Source organism: Mercenaria mercenaria, chromosome 6 (genome assembly GCF_021730395.1).
Source record: "Mercenaria mercenaria strain notata chromosome 6, MADL_Memer_1, whole genome shotgun sequence".
Classification (NCBI taxonomy): domain Eukaryota; kingdom Metazoa; phylum Mollusca; class Bivalvia; order Venerida; family Veneridae; genus Mercenaria; species Mercenaria mercenaria.
The window spans coordinates 24,534,675-24,551,064 of NC_069366.1; the positions used below are offsets into that span (position 1 = coordinate 24,534,675).

The 16,390-nt window shown below is 38.2% G+C and overlaps 1 protein-coding gene across 2 annotated transcripts in view; it reads left to right on the forward strand.

Moving 5' to 3' along the window:
- Window positions 1-16,122, forward strand: part of LOC123549386 (WD repeat-containing protein 7-like) — a 64,629-nt gene extending 48,507 nt beyond the window's left edge. For both annotated transcript variants that reach the window (XM_053545434.1, XM_053545435.1), the window contains 10 exons: window positions 1,208-1,458; window positions 2,281-2,518; window positions 2,938-3,133; window positions 4,193-4,393; window positions 7,104-7,290; window positions 7,930-8,055; window positions 8,298-8,448; window positions 9,816-9,898; window positions 10,661-10,868; window positions 15,134-16,122. In XM_053545434.1, coding sequence (XP_053401409.1) covers window positions 1,208-1,458; window positions 2,281-2,518; window positions 2,938-3,133; window positions 4,193-4,393; window positions 7,104-7,290; window positions 7,930-8,055; window positions 8,298-8,448; window positions 9,816-9,898; window positions 10,661-10,868; window positions 15,134-15,319 — 1,827 coding nt within the window. In that variant the 3' untranslated portion in view covers window positions 15,320-16,122. The remainder of the gene's footprint in view (window positions 1-1,207; window positions 1,459-2,280; window positions 2,519-2,937; window positions 3,134-4,192; window positions 4,394-7,103; window positions 7,291-7,929; window positions 8,056-8,297; window positions 8,449-9,815; window positions 9,899-10,660; window positions 10,869-15,133) is intronic.
- Window positions 16,123-16,390: the final 268 nt, after the last annotated feature.

Sequence of the window (16,390 nt, forward strand, 5' to 3'; positions counted from 1 at the left end):
TCGTGTTTCAGCTAACAAGATATCACTGGAATTCCATTCATAAATTTTGCACACGACTCTTTACTTTAACCTGTCTGGGCAACGCCTAAACACTGCTTGTTTGATAAATTTGAACCTTTGCATAAATCTAACAATTTTTCTTTCAATTTTTGCTGACTCTTTTTCGTTTTACTTTCCTATCAAACAGCAGCACATAACCCTTAATTTACTCCAGCATTTTTCGTTCACAAGCCCAATTTTATTTTCCTTTGATATTTTTGATAATGTGTAAGTACTGATACGGAATCCAGAAACATTTTGTAAAGATTTACATAATCGATTATTGGGTTTGTAAGTGACACTCCATAGAAATAGATGGGGTCAGTATGATAAATGTGGACTAAGGGGGAGTATTTGCCAAGATCCTATATTTATCATACTTGCCCTATATATTTCTGCAGACAGTCACTAACAAACCCAATGTTTGATTACTTTTAGCCTAACCTAACATGAAAATCTACTGACCCTCCACAGGAAAATAGAGAGTCACTTTATGACCGCCTTTAAACTGCTACTGAAAATGCAGGAATCATTTGGGAGGTAAAACCAATTTGGACGTATTGTAGAGAAAATGCTATTATACCCATATGAAACAAAATATCATAAGAAATTTGATCTAGCTTTACTGAACAGCTTACTCAAGAACAATGAAACATGGAAGTTTCTTTGCAATCTAATTAAAAGAAAATGATACTAGAAATACATTCTGCATGCCCACGGGCAGAATGTCGAGCCCACCAGCACCTTTGGCCTCTAAGTGTGACCTTGACCTTAGACCTAGGGAGTTGGTTCTTTTGCGTGACACTCCGTCTCATAATGGTGAACATTCATTCCAAGTTACATCAAAATCCCACCATGCATTAAGAAGAAATGCTCCGGACAAACTTAAACTTTACCATTGATCTCCAACTGTGACCTTGACCTTTGAGATAGGAACATGGGGTTTGCGCTTGACACTCCTTCTCATTGAGGTTAACATTCATGCCAAATATAAACGATTGGTCCATGCATGTCAAAGTTATGGTCCGGACAAAATTAGACGGACACACGCACATACACCAACCCGCCAAAAGTGATGACTATATCGAGCTCACCGGAAGCAGGCTCGACAATAAACTAAATTGTTTTAAAACTAAGATGTTTAAACCCTTGGGCTTTTTTGTTTCAGATGGACCCAGGAAGTGAATCAGATCTTATTAATCTGTCTAGTCAAGGAGCAGAAGGTTCACAAGTGTCAAAGGTTGATCTGAAGGCGGAGATTGAGAAAGAGATTTATATGTTCACCAAGAAGGCTCGATGGCAAATTTCTAGTGCAGTAACTACACAACATCTGCTGAGTGTGATCTCCGTGGCAAATACTTTGATGAGCATGAATCATGCGACATTCAGGTCGCCTAAACCTGTACAAAGGCAGAGAAGGTAAGTAAAAGAAATGAGAGTGTTGAAGCTATATCTTTGCACTTAAGAGTTCAAATTTTCAGTGTCTGCATGAAGATTTAGTATACAGTTTTAAACGTGTTTCTTTTATTTCATGATTGGCCCCATTTACATGTAACTTGGTCAGAATGTTTGATTTAATGAAATCTCAAACAAGTTTAGCACTTGGACATATTGGATCAAAAACTAGGTCATTAGGTCATATCATAGAGGTAACTTGTAAACAGTCTAGAGGCCACATTTTCTACTTGCTGTTCATGAATGTTTGGTTTTTGAAATTCCAAACTGGGTAATCTTGGGTAAAAAAATAAGCTCACTGCTGGTAAACATTTTTTTTACTTGGTTGAAATGAAATATTGTTATAACCTTTATCAAATCAAGGTCAAATATAAATCAAGTCAAAAACTAGTTCACCGGGCTAAATCATATGAAAACCATAGGGAAAACTTGTTAACACTAGAGGCAACATTTTCTGTTTGATATATTTGAAGCCAAATCTAGGTCAGTTACAGTCTAGGTCTCCTTGGTTTACAAAATAGGTCACTGGGTCAAATCATAGAAAAAACATTAACTCTGTACAGGCCACATTTTCTACTTGATTGATCTGAAACCAGTCAAAAACATTTGTCTTTATAAGTTCTAGATTAAGGTTAAAAAAGTAGGTCAGGTGGATTACAATGCCTTCTTTGCCTTTTTTTTTTTTTACCAAAACTGTCTCTTATTCCTTATAGATTAACTTAATTTTGTTACCTTTAAAGCATATTTGATTTACTTTTTATCTTGATATAATTGTTTTATATTTAGTACGCGGTCATTCCAAGGTGTTCATGGTATGCTAGTCAGTGAGGGAGATGGTAGCTCTGCGGGAAGTGACGAAGAGACTGGAGATGCTCTCATACAGCAACAGGCACAGTTTAAACAAGGATGGAGTCTCCTTGCAGCACATCACTGTGTGCTGTTGCCAGAACTTGTCGATTCAGGCCAGTATTTTTCGCCGCAGTTAGAGATGTTGGCGCGTAGGTGGCAGGATCGGTGTTTAGAGGTTTGTTTCAGTTTAATTCATATGTTTCAATTACTCATAAAGTCTTTATTAGTGACACAACTGAAGTCCTGATTTGGCATAACTGGAAAATCTTCTGTTCGAAACCGATGGTCAGAATTTGATATGATTTTTTTGACTGTCTAAAAATAGATTAGGGCTCCTTGACTTTAACAAAAAGGATGACTGACTATAAAGAAATAGTTCAACTTGCAACCTTTCAAAACAGACAGACAAAGACTACCTGATTTGTCAAAAAATATGGCTGATGGCATTTTCTGTTAAGAACAATTTCTGATGAATTGTACTACTGCAGTAAAATGAACAGTTGAACAATAATGGCCATTATCATGCTTTGATTTGCCAATTTGAGTACCAAATTGTGTTTTGTTTCAAATGAACTCCACACATTCTATTTTCAGATAAGGGAAGCAGCACAAGCTCTTCTGTTAGCAGAGCTACGTAGAATTGGTCCTGATGGTAGAAAGTCAGTTGTGGATGATTGGTCTCCCTTCCTTCCGACCTACGTAGACCCACAACTGAGTATTTTAAGTACAGACAGTCATCCTGCACATGGTGAAGATGAGGATGAGGATGACACTGAACATTATTTAGTGGGTAAGAAATATAAAATACTGTAAAATCATTTAATTTCATGGGCATGAAATTTCGTGTTTTGGTCAAAACGGCAATTTTATGGGGATATGAATTCGTGGATTTGAACTTTTGAACATAAAATGAATGGGAATTTTACTTGTTCATTGGGATTAAATTTTGTGGATTGACTCAGCCACGAAAATTAGTCACCCGCCAATATTAATAATTTCACAATAAGTGAAAACTGCATTGTCTAGGAGGGGTATCTGTAATCAAATGGTTAAGGTCACTGACTTTCAACTACTTTCCCATCCCTGCTGTCGGTTTGAAACATCAGTTAAGGTGTAGAATTCTTTGGTGTGAGGAAGCCGTCCATCTGGCTTATAGGTTGGTGGTTCTACATTAATTCCTGTTCATGCCTGAAATAATTCCCGGTTCTTTCACCATCAAAAGCTGCAAAGTTGCCATATGGCTTATTGTGCCTGTGTTAAACCAACAGAATAAAAATAATAAACTTTGTCTATGGTGAGGAACAGTACGTATCTTGATTGAAATCTAATTTGAAGTATTGACCAAACCTACATTATCTAGGGGGTATTCTATAGTATCTAGAGATTTAGCTGCTGTATTTTAGAAGTTATCTGCATTATCGAGGGATTAGCTATAATAGCTTGGTATTAAGCTTCATCATTTATGATGTCATTATGTTGTAGCTTAGCAGATGGGTACGTTGTCTAACTTAATGGGTACATAGCTTTGGGACAGCTGATCGTTCTGCCCAAAAGATAAACTTGTCTGAAATAATGTCACAGGGGGTCTTTACCATTAGAGCTTGAATGTCGGAATATGACTTTGTGATTGGTTAAGTGTAAGCTTCACTCTTAAGCTCATATTCATATTCGTACCTTTTTGGAAGGATTTCCAATGTTGTTAAAGCTGTTGAACAGTAGATAATTTTACTCTTTTTCACACTTACTAAGAGACAACATTTTTAAGTATACACACCAGATGTTTTCTATATAATTTTATGTAATTGGATATGAGTAGAATGTTTTTAAACTGTTTTCTGAAATTATCAAGGAGATTCACCACTACACAAACCTTCAAGATCATTTGAAAGTCGCCGAAAACAAGCCACAGCTATTGTGATGTTAGCAGTTCTAGGGGCGGAGTTTGGACATGAAGTCCTGCCCACAAGGCGGGGACTGGATGATGGCAAGAAAATGAAGAAAGGATTAGAGGGATTCACACTGTCAAATTATTCCCTGGCACATCATACAAGTAAAACTTTGCACTTAAAATTCTGTAACGTTTTATATTTCCTACATAGTAGTAATAATTGAGCTGTGCCATGGGAAAACCAACATAGTGGCTTTGCGACCAGCATGGATCCAGACCAGCCTGCGCAGCAGCGCAGTCTGGTCAGGATCCACGCTGTTTGCTAACAGTTTCTCTAATTCCAATAGGCTTTGAAAGCAAACAGCATGGATCCTGACCAGACTGCGCGGATGCTCAGGCTGGTCTGGATCCATGCTGGTCGCAAAGCCACTATGTTGGTTTTCTCATGGCACGGCTCAATATTATAATTATTTTAGAAAGAATTAAAGGAATTTGGCGCGGGCATCCAAGGCTGAATGGTTAAGGCTTGCTGACTTCAAACCACTTGCTCCTCACCTCTTTGGGTTTAGAAACTGTGCCAGGGATAAACATTTGTTTCATCTGAGAAGACTCTTGTACAGCTGTCATGCTGAAGGTTGGTGGTTCTGCCCAGATGTTCAATCACGCCTCAAATATTTGAAGAGAAACCTGGGGTCTTTCAACACCATTTACAAGTGGGGAAGTTGCCATATAATCTAAATTGCATTGATGTTACTTTAAACAATCAGCAAACTTAGGAACTGGCTATAAGGAACCATAATTATGTCTCGTGGTGGGAGACATACTGATTTACTCCTGTCTGTCTGTGTATGTGTCCGTCCGTCTGTCACAAATCTTGTCTGCACTCCAAGTCAAACATTTCTCATCTGATCTTCACCAAACTTTAACAAAATGTGTTTGCCAATAAGTCCTCGGCCAAGTTAGATATCTAGCCAGATCGGCCATAGCACTACGGAATTATGGCCGGTGAATTACCGAAAATCGCTCAGGTCTTGGGGCATAAATGACTGATAAACTACTAATTATGTGAATAGTAGTATATGAGTCATTTATGCCCCAAGACCTAATCATGTCAGATGATTAGGCAGTTGAGGTGTTGGTGCATGGTTGACTCATATACTACTATTCACATGATTAGGCAGATGTGGGAGACATGCGCTTTTCTCAAAAGCAGCTCTAGTTTTATAATTGATATCCTACTAGTAGCTTTTTTCCTGTATGAAAATGTACTTATTTGTCTCTTGTTGCTGCACAGATGCTTAAAAAGTGCAAGAATGATACTGTTGAGTGCGACTTCTGTGAATAATTTCAGCAGTTACTGTTTGAGTACAGTTATTGATCTTTTTGGAAGTATTTTGGCAATTTCTGTACTCTCATATATTTTAGGTACAACTTTTGCAAAATTTATAAAAAATATCTTGACTAGGGCTTATTGTTCTTTATTTTAAAACATTATCCTTTACATAAAACATGTTGACAAGGGCTTACAATTTTACCATTTGACTATAAACACCTTTTGAAACAAGGCAGTCTGAAAGACAGCTAAATCCCCCGCCACTGCTATGGATAGTGAAAGGGTAAACCTTTGATTTTAGCTGTGACCTTGACCTTGAACTGACATGGCTGACTCATGAATTCTGCACATCTTGATGAGGTGATCATTTGACCAAAGTTTCATGGAAATCCTTTAAGGGGTTTAGGAGATACAGAGCTAAAACCTTTGACCTTCAGTTGTGACCTTGACCTTGAGTTGACATGGCTGACTCATGAGTTCTTGATGAGGTGATCATTTGACCCAAGTTTGATGAAAATCCTTCAAGGGGTTAAGGAGATACAGAGTGGACACCAAATGGAAGGCTCAAACCTTTGACCCTTAGTTGTGACCTTGACCTTGAGCTGGCATGGTTGACTCATAATTTCTGCACATCGTTCTGATGAGGTAATCATTTGACCCAAGTTTTATAAAATTCCTTCAAGGGGTTTAGAAGATATACAGCGGACAGGAAATGGAAGGCTCAAACCTTTGACCTTCAGTTGTGACCTTGACCTTGAGCCGACGTGGCTGACTCATAAGTTCTGCACATCGCCTTGATGAGGTGATCGTTTGACTCAAGTTTGATGAAAATCCTTCAAGGGGTTTAGGAGATATAGAGCGGACACAAAATGGAAGGCTCAAACCTTTGACCCTAAGTTGTGACCTTGACCTTGAGCCGGCATGACTGACTCATGGGTTCTGCACATCGTCTTGATGAGGTGATCATTTGACCCAAGTTTTATAAAATTCCTTCAAGGGATTTAAGAGATATAGAGCGGACACAAAATGGAAGGCTCAAACCTTTGACCTTGAGTTGTGACCTTGACCTTGAGCCGGCATGGCTGACTCATGGGTTCTGCACATCGTCTTGATGAGGTGATCATTTGACCCAAGTTTTATAAAATTCCTTCAAGGGGTTTAGGAGATATAGAGCAGACACAAAATGGCAGGCTCAAACCTTTGACCTTGAGTTGTGACCTTGACCTTGAACTGACAAGGCTGACTCATGGGTTCTGCACATCGTCTTGATGAGGTGATCATTTGACCCAAGTTTAATGAAAATCCTTCAAGGGATTTAGGAGATATGGACCGGACACGATTTTGTTACGGACGGAAGGACGGACGCAGACCATTCCTATAATCCCTCCGCCACGGCGGGGGATTAATAATAATAGATAGTTGAGGGACCTATCAGGGATTGCCACTGTATTACTTGGTCAGAATCTTGATGTTTTGTTACACCTGTACTAATGATAATATAGAAACCAGATTACAGGAATCATCTTCTCTCTTTCGTAGGCAAAGCTTTAACATTCCTTCTGCAACACCCACCATCGAAGAAGCTTCCCGCTCACACACCAATCAGACGGGCAGCAATTGATTTGATTGGTCGAGGATTTCCAGTGTGGGAACCGTATTTAGATGTGTCTGCCATATTACTGGGTCTGCTGGAGTTATGTATTGGTTCTGAAAGATTGGTTCCTAGGTAAGTGTATAGGTTCTGAAAGACTGGTTCCTAGGTAACTGTTTAGGTTCTGAATGACTGGTTCCTAGGTAAGTGTTTAGGTTCTGAAAGACTGGTTCCTTGGTGGATCCTCTTTCATATAGATTTAGCCATCTTATTAAGTCAATCCTTATGAGCCATTTGATTTGAACAAAGCTTGAAACTACTGTAAAATCAGACATTTTGCGCTACAGAAGTGTTCGTGAATATTAAATATATTTTGGTGTTCATTAAATCAGCCATGACATTACTGTGAAAGTGTTTCCGATATTCATGGATATCAAATCCTTATTATCAGTTAAACCAATACTGATTACATCTTGTGTTTCCCACTCTTTTAGGAAACATATTACCAATAGTGTGAAGTTATTTCTTACATAACTCATACCAATTTTAAAATAGCTAATATGTTCACATGATTATTCAAAAGAAAATGCAGTAGAATTTGTGAAAAAGCTCAATTCATGTAATAATGTCACATTCGTACAAATTGTAATTTATTAATCTGTGAAAGATAAAGCTGTTTTATCTAAAATCATGAGTTGTTTGGCTAAGAAAATGAAGCAATTTCCCCGAAAGTGTAATATGTCATCCATGTTGTAATCTGTTGACTTATTTCAGTGTGACATTTGGGCTACCTTTAAGTCCAGCAGCAGACGCCTGTAGGACTGCAAGACATGCCTTGTCTCTCATAGCAACAGCTCGACCTGCCACCTTCGTTATTACCATGGCAAGAGAAGTAACCAGGTATGTATATTGCTCTTACAGGTCAAATGTTAGACCAGGAACAGCAGAGTGTTGTTTGTTGAATTTGGTCAGTCAAACTGGGATTCTATAAAAGACTTGAACCAGAACACTCTAGTTTATGAATTTAGTGCTGTTCACAATTGTTTCCACGCATTAATTATTAAGAAATACAATTTTTGGAATAAGTAATTTCTTAAGTCAGTTGTACATACCATGTTTCATGTTTTTTTGTTAATTTGCAGACATAACCATGCTATGACACAAAACACCCAGTCTCAACACCATTCCAATCCACATAACTCTGTATTAGTGAAATCCAAACCAGAGATACTCAGAGTTGTAGAACTTCTTGTTGACAAGATGCCTGCTGATGTTGCTGACCAAATTGTTGAGGTATGTATTCCAGACTAACATATTGCATAACAAAGAGGTTTTTTATAGACATTTTTCAGCTACTGCAGATTAAGTAATTTTTGTGTCACTTTTATTTCGCAGTTTGATGCACAACAGACATTTTTTATTAAGGATTTGCATTTTGAGCTTGTCTGATTTTTGAAAAGAAACTGCGAGGTATTGTCGTCACTTGATTGTCGGCGTCGGTGTCGATGTTGGTTAAATTTTTTTTGTTTAGATCCACCTTTTCTCAAACTCTGTAACAGCTAAAGCTTTGAAACTTTGCACACTTGTTAACCATCATTAGGGGACTATGTAGGCCAATTTGTTAGAATTATGGCCTTTTTTTGTACTTAGAAAATTTTGAGTTTCGTGGTTACAAATTTTGTTTAGGTCTACCTTTTCTCAAAAACTGTAAGACCTACAGCTTTGAAACTTTACACACTTGTTTATCATCATTAGGGGACTATATAGGCCAAGACCCATAACTCTGATATGCATTTTGTCAGAATTATGGCCCTTTTTGTACTTAGAAAATTTGAGTTTCTTGGTTAAAAGTTTTGTTTAGGTCACCTTTTCTCAAAAACTGTAAGAGCTACAGCTTTGAAACTTTACACACTTGTTTATCATCATTAGGGGACTATATAGGCCAAGACCCATAACTCTGATATGCATTTTGTCAGAATTATGGCCCTTTTTGTACTTAGAAAATTTGAGTTTCTTGGTTAAAAGTTTTGTTTAGGTCACCTTTTCTCAAAAACTATAAGAGCTACAGCTTTGAAACTTTGCACACTTGTTTATCATCATTAGGGGACAATGTAGGTCAAGAACCATAACTCTAACCTGCATTTTGTCAGAATTATGGCCCTTTTTGTACTTAGAAAACCTGAACTATAACTCTTTTTCTTACATATTGTCCAGCACTTGCAGACAAGCTCTTGTTAATTGTTAATGTACTAATAGACATACTGCTTCTTAATGTTTACAAGTGTACTGCTTCTTAATGTCAAGAAGTGATTTTAAGGCTCTGTTCAAGAATAATAAATTGTAAAAATGAAAGCGTGGAATATTGCCACATCTACAGAATATTACAATACCACTGATAGAACCTGTTTGATTGTCGAGGGGATTTATTTCAAATTGCATATGTTGTGGATAAAGGAAGGAGTTTTAAATCCTTATTAGGGAGTTGTAACCTTTTGTTGTTGTCAGTACAACAATTTATATATTCCAAATTTTGAAGATAATATGTAGAAGAAATATTCAGCGGTAAAAGAAAAAAGTGACATTTTTTAGAAAATGTCTATGAATAAGACATACATTGCCAACATTATTAAACTGATACTGTTATTTCTGATAATTTTCAGGCAATGGAGATTATTATTCACTGCCTGGATGCAAGTCAGCTGAAGGCAAAAGGATTACAGGAACTATTCCCCGCTATCTGCAGGTATTCTATAGGATAATCATACATGTTGTCATGTTAATAACGATGTAGGTAGTATGCAGCCCTCAGCAGGCTAGTTGGAAAGCTTGCTGAAGCCAAAATATATGCCCTTACAGAATGATTGAGGGGTGTTTAAGTTAAATTTTTGTCTGGTATTTAAACCAACATAAAAGAGTTCAGAATACCAAGGACAGAAAAACACTGATTTTTCAAGGTTACAATGGGATGAGGAAATGGCTAGAGTTGGCCAGGGTTTCTAGAGATGCAAACGTAGAAGATATAAGAAAATGGATTGCGGCCACAAGACTCGGTTACTGGTAGACTTGCTAGAGTGAGCACAGGTAGTGGAAACATCAGTGCCCAAGAAAGAAGTGTTTCTCTGTATGTAAGTTGCAGGATTTGTGTACAAAATAGGTTTTAAAATGTAAAAGATGAAATTTTCAGTTTAGTGAAAAAGCAGCTTGGAACCACACCGGTCCTAGGATATAAACACAACACATGCTTGTACATGTATCACAGTCTTACATATTTGAGCCGCGCCATGAGAAAACCAACATAGTGGGTATGCGACCAGCAAGGATCCGCGCAGTCTGGTCAGGATCCATGCTGTTCGCTAACAGTTTCTCTAATTACTATAGGCTTTGAAAGCGAACAGCATGGATCCTGACCAGACTGCGCGGATGCGCAGGCTGGTCTGGATCCATGCTGGTCGCAAAGCCACTATGTTGGTTTTCCCATGGAACGGCTCATTTGTTCTATTTATAGGTTCAGTATGGTAACATGTTGCAGCCAGACAAAGCGCATATGGGTTGGAGCTAAAAATGGCACATTAGCATTCTATGAATTGAAACAGAATTCCAAATGTCAGGTGATACAAGCCCATGCCGGACCTGTGATAGCAACTTCAATTTCACCTGATGGAAAGTTCCTTGCAACTTTTTCACATGTGGACCAAAAATTGAAGTTTTGGCAGGCGAGTGTTTCTAGTAGTAGGAGAGTTTGTGACTATCTAGAAAAGTCATGTTCCACAATATTCAGACATAACCACCACAATATTCAGACTTAAGCTCCACAATATTCAGGTTTAAGCTCTTAAATGTTCAGGTTTAGCTTCCATAATGCTTAAGCCTATTTTTATGCCCCCGAAGGGAGGCATATAGTTTTTGAACCGTCTGTCTGTCTGTTGGTCTGTCAGTCTGTCGGTCTGTCAGTCTGTCGGTCTGTCCGCAATTTTCGTGTCCGGTCCATATCTTTGTCATCGATGGATGGATTTTCAAATAACTTGGCATGAATGTGTACCACAGTAAGACGACGTGCAGTGCGCAAGACCCAGGTCCGTAGCTCAAAGGTCAAGGTCACACTTAGACGTTAAAGGATAGTGCATTGATGGGCGTGTCCGGTCCATATCTTTGTCATCGATGGATGGATTTTCAAATAACTTGGCATGAATGTGTACCACAGTAAGACGACGTGCAGTGCGCAAGACCCAGGTCCGTAGCTCAAAGATCAAGGTCACACTTAGACGTTAAAGGATAGTGCATTGATGGGCGTGTCCGGTCCATATCTTTGTCATCGATGGATGGATTTTCAAATAACTTGGCATAAATGTGTACCAGAGTAAGACGACATGTTGTGCGCAAGACCCAGGTTCGTAGCTCAAAGGTCAAGGTCACACTTAGATGTTAAAGGATAGTGCATTGATGGGTGTGTCCGGTCCATATCTTTGTCATCGATGGATGGATTTTCAAATAACTTGGCATGAATGTGTACCAAAGTAAGATCACGTGTCACACGCAAGACCCATGTCCGTAGCTCAAAGGTCAAGGTCACACTTAGACGTTAAAGATCATTTTTCATGATAGTGCATTGATGGGCATGTCCGGTCCATATCTTTGTCATTCATGCATGGATTTTAAAATAACTGTGCATGAATGTGTGACACAGTAAGATGATGTGTCGAGCGCAAGACCCAGCTCCGTAGGTCAAAGGTCCTTAACTCTAACATCGGCCATAACTATTCATTCAAAGTGCCATCGGGGGCATGTGTCATCCTACGGAGACAGCTCTTGTTTGTCAGTGATCCAGTTGGGTTTCAAATGTCAGTTTCTTTAAACACTATCATGTTTGTATCACATATTTCACTAATGAGGCTTTATGATTTCTAACACTGTAAAACAAGAGCATTTTATAGGCAGTTGGTCGGATTTTGGTCAACAAATTAATGGATTTGTTCAAAACTTTAACAACTGATCATTTACACTTACTTGTGTTTACATGTTTGATTTTCACTGTAAGTATTTTTAAAATTTTGTTTTCCTATCCTGGTTGCCCGACCAAGAAAGCGTTAGTATGTCTCCCCCAGGAGACATATTGTTTTTGCCTGTCCGTCCGTCCGTCCTTCCGTCCGTCACACTTCATTTCTGAGCAATAACTGGAGAACCGTTTGACCTAGAACCTTCAAACTTCATAGGGTTGTAGGGCTGCTGGAGTAGACGACCCCTATTGTTTTTGGGGTCACTCCCTCAAAGGTCAAGGTCACAGGGGCCCGAACATTGAAAACCATTTCTGATCAATAACTAGAGAACCACTTGACCCAGAATGTTGAAACTTCATAGGATGATTGTACATGCAAAGTAGATGACCCCTATCGATTTTGGGGTCATCCAATAAAGGTCAAGGTCACAGGGGCCCGAACATTGAAAACCATTTCCGGTCAGTAACTTGAGAACCACTTGACCCAGAATGTTGAAACTTCATAGGATGATTGGTCATGAAGAGTAGATGACCCCTATTGATTTTGGGGTCACTCTGTCAAAGGTCAAGGTCACAGGGCCTGAACATGGAAAACCATTTCCGATCAATAACTAGAGAACCACTTGACCCAGAATGTTGAAATTTCATAGGATGATTGGTCATGAAGAGTAGATGACCCCTATTGATTTTGGGGTCACTCTGTCAAAGGTCAAGGTCACAGGGGCCTGAACATGGAAAACCATTTCCGATCAATAACTAGAGAACCACTTGACCCAGAATGTTGAAACTTCATAGGATGATTGGTCATGCAGAGTAGATGACCCCTATCGATTTTGGGGTAACTCTGTCAAAGGTCAAGGTCACAGGGGCCTGAACATTGAAAACCATTCCTGGTCAGTAACTTGAGAACCAATTGACCGAGAATGTTGAAACTTAATAGGATGATTGGTCATGCAGAGTAGATGACCCCTATCGATTTTGGGGTCACTCCATTAAAGGTCAAGGTCACAGGGGCCTGAACATTGAAAACCATTTCCGGTCAGTAACTTGAGAACCACTTGACCCAGAATGTTGAAACTTAATAGGATGATTGGTCATGCAGAGTAGATGACTCCTAACGATTTTGGGGTCACTCTGTGAAAGGTCAAGGTCACAGGGGCCTGAACATTGAAAACCATTTCCGGTCAGTAACTTGAGAACCACTTGACCCAGAATGATGAAATTTCATAGAATGATTGGTCATACAGAGTAGATGACCCCTAATGATTTTAGGGTCACTCTGTTAAAGGTCAAGGCCACAGGGGCCTGAACATGGAAAACCATTTCCGATCAATAACTTGAGAACCTCTTGACCCAGAATGTTGAAACCTCATATGATGATTGTTCATGCAGAGTAAATGACCCCTAATGATTTTGGGGTCACTCTGTTAAAGGTCAAGGTCACAGGGGCCTGAACATTGACAACCAGTTCCGATCAATAGCTTGAGAACCTCTCGACCCAGAATGTTGAAACTTCATAGGATGATTGAACATGTAGAGTAGATGACCCCTATTGTTCTTGGGGTCACTCCATTAAAGGTCAAGGTCACAGGGGCCTGAACATTGATAACCAGTTCCGATCAATAACTTGAGAACCACTTGACCCAGAATGTTGAAACTTCATAGGATGATTGAACATGCAGAGTAGATGACCCCTATTGATTTTGGGGTCAGTCTATTAAATGTCAAGGCCACAGTGGCCTGTTCATGTAAAATCATTTTTTGGAAATAACTTGAGAACCACTTGACCTACAATGTTGAAACTTAATAGGATGATTGGACTTGCAGAGTAGATGACCCCTATTTATTTTGAGGTCACTTGATCAAAGGTCAAGGTCACAGAAGCCTGAACAGTGACTTGAGAACCACTAGGCCAGGAGTGTTGAAATTTAGCGGGATGATTGGACATGCCAAGTAGATGATCCCTATTGCAGCCAACCATCAGTGTCTCTTTGACTTTTGCTCCTAACCCCTATTGACTTCTTGCCTATAAGACTTTGCATTGGGGGAGACATGCGCTTTTTTACAAAAGCATTTTCTAGTTTTAGAATAAGTTTAAATTTAATAAACATATTTTACCTAGGGAAGAATATGAATATAAGCAAAATTGTATTAAATTTGTCAAAAATTTCCATTGACAAGTAAATAGTTTGCTAGAATTCATTAGAATTTCAAGTTTATGAAATTATTATTACCGGTCCCTTTGCCTGGATTGAATAAAGGTGAATTCCTAAGCTACAAGCCATTATAAAACTTGCTTTTTGTTTTAGGTAGTTGAAATATCCCAATATTCATTGAATGAAAGTGTAAAACTAGAAATTATTTTGAAATCTAAAGAAATAGCCCACTTTGTAAATATTTTTATATTGAATAGAGGATATTACACGAGTGTCTTTTCGTATTGAATTTATTAAACTCGTTGAATAAAATAATAAAATGCCAGGCTCTGCCGAGCATTTTATCAGTTTTATTCAACAAGTTTAATAAATTCAATGTGGAAAGTCGCATATGTAATATTCCTTTTATCACGTTAGCTTTTCCTGTGTAAACATCAAACATTCAACTTTCTTTTACTATATAAACAAGTCAATTTGACCAACGTCTCCTACACTATAAATGACGTCAACGTCAAAGCTTTATTACACTAGCATTTTTATTAATGGCTTTATTACACTCCCCCCAACGTCAAACGTGATAAAGGGAGGTAATTACAAAATTTCATGAAAAGTCATAAAATACATATTTCTAGCAGGGATCTAAGTCTATGTGATGAGTCTTTATGTTCCTTAAATTAATCTCTAACAGAATGTATGAAAACTGAAAAAATGTAATAACATGTTGTTCAGATGTGATTTGCCATCTTTAAATAATTCAGAATTTTGATGGATATTTGCAAGGAGCGATTTTTTTTAGAAGATAATCATTTTATTTGTAATTATCTTTCAGACTGCATCCACATCTTTATTTGGGATTGGTTCCCAGCATACAAAGTGTGTACGCCAGATAGCGACACAGCCGATTGCTGTTACACCTCACACCAACTTACTGAAACTAGTCAGACTGGTATGGACAGATATAAGGGTTCTTGTTCTTTTAACAGTCGATGGTACAGAGCATAAATACTATGTGTAAACTCTGCAGTCGATGTTAGAGAACTAAATACTGTGTCAACAGGTCAACAGCACCGGACATAAATAATATGTGTAAACCCTACAGACAATGGTACAAAATACAATACCCCCCACCCACTCCCCCCATTAATATAGGAGTTGAGCATTTTCTAGTAATTTAAACAAAAGACACTTGTGGTCTGTTACTTTCTGACAGAAAGTATTTGTATTTGGACATGTATAGTGATTTATCAGTAAAGTTTGTATTGCCAAGGCAACAAAATGGCTGCTTTGTAAAATGATCAAAGATAACGAGTTTCTTTGTACATGTATAAATATATGGATATTGTCAAAACACTTCCTTAGTTGCATTGGATATGTAAATGTGATATATATTGTTGTATATGTAATTTATTTGAGCCACACCACGAGAAAACCAACATAGTGGGTTTGCGACCAGCATGGATCCAGACCAGCCTGCGCATCCGCGCAGTCTGGTCAGGATCCATGCTTTTTGCTTTCATAGCCTATTGGAATTAGAGAAACTGTTAGCGAACAGCATGGATCCTGACCAGACTGGATCCATGCTGTTGGCTAACCCGCTACGTTGGTTTTCTTGGTTTTCTCATGGCGCGGCTCATTTGTTTTATTTACACTGTGTATAGTAATTGCATCATTGTTGTGATGTGCATGAAAGCAATATAGTGCAACTACATGTTACTTATAATTGATTGATCATGTTTTTACTCTGTTATAGGTGTTATTTATTCAGTTTATGTCATGGAAAATTATTTTATTTGTTATTGAAATAAATGTTATATATTATTCAAATGTTTTCTTGTAAATGCGATCATTTAAAATGTCATTTTCAGTTTCAGTTATCCTGGGTTGCAGGATTTTGATTAAAAATGATTCACATTTTCTGTAACAGTGTTTTTCATCAATGTCTCTTGCCAGTCTTGGTATATTCATTCTATTTTATTTATTTGGGTTTTACGGCGCACCAACACAGGATAGGTTATATGGCGCCAAACAGGACTACAAATTTTGGTTCCACATCTCATTTACATCGAAATAAAAACATGAGGTATGG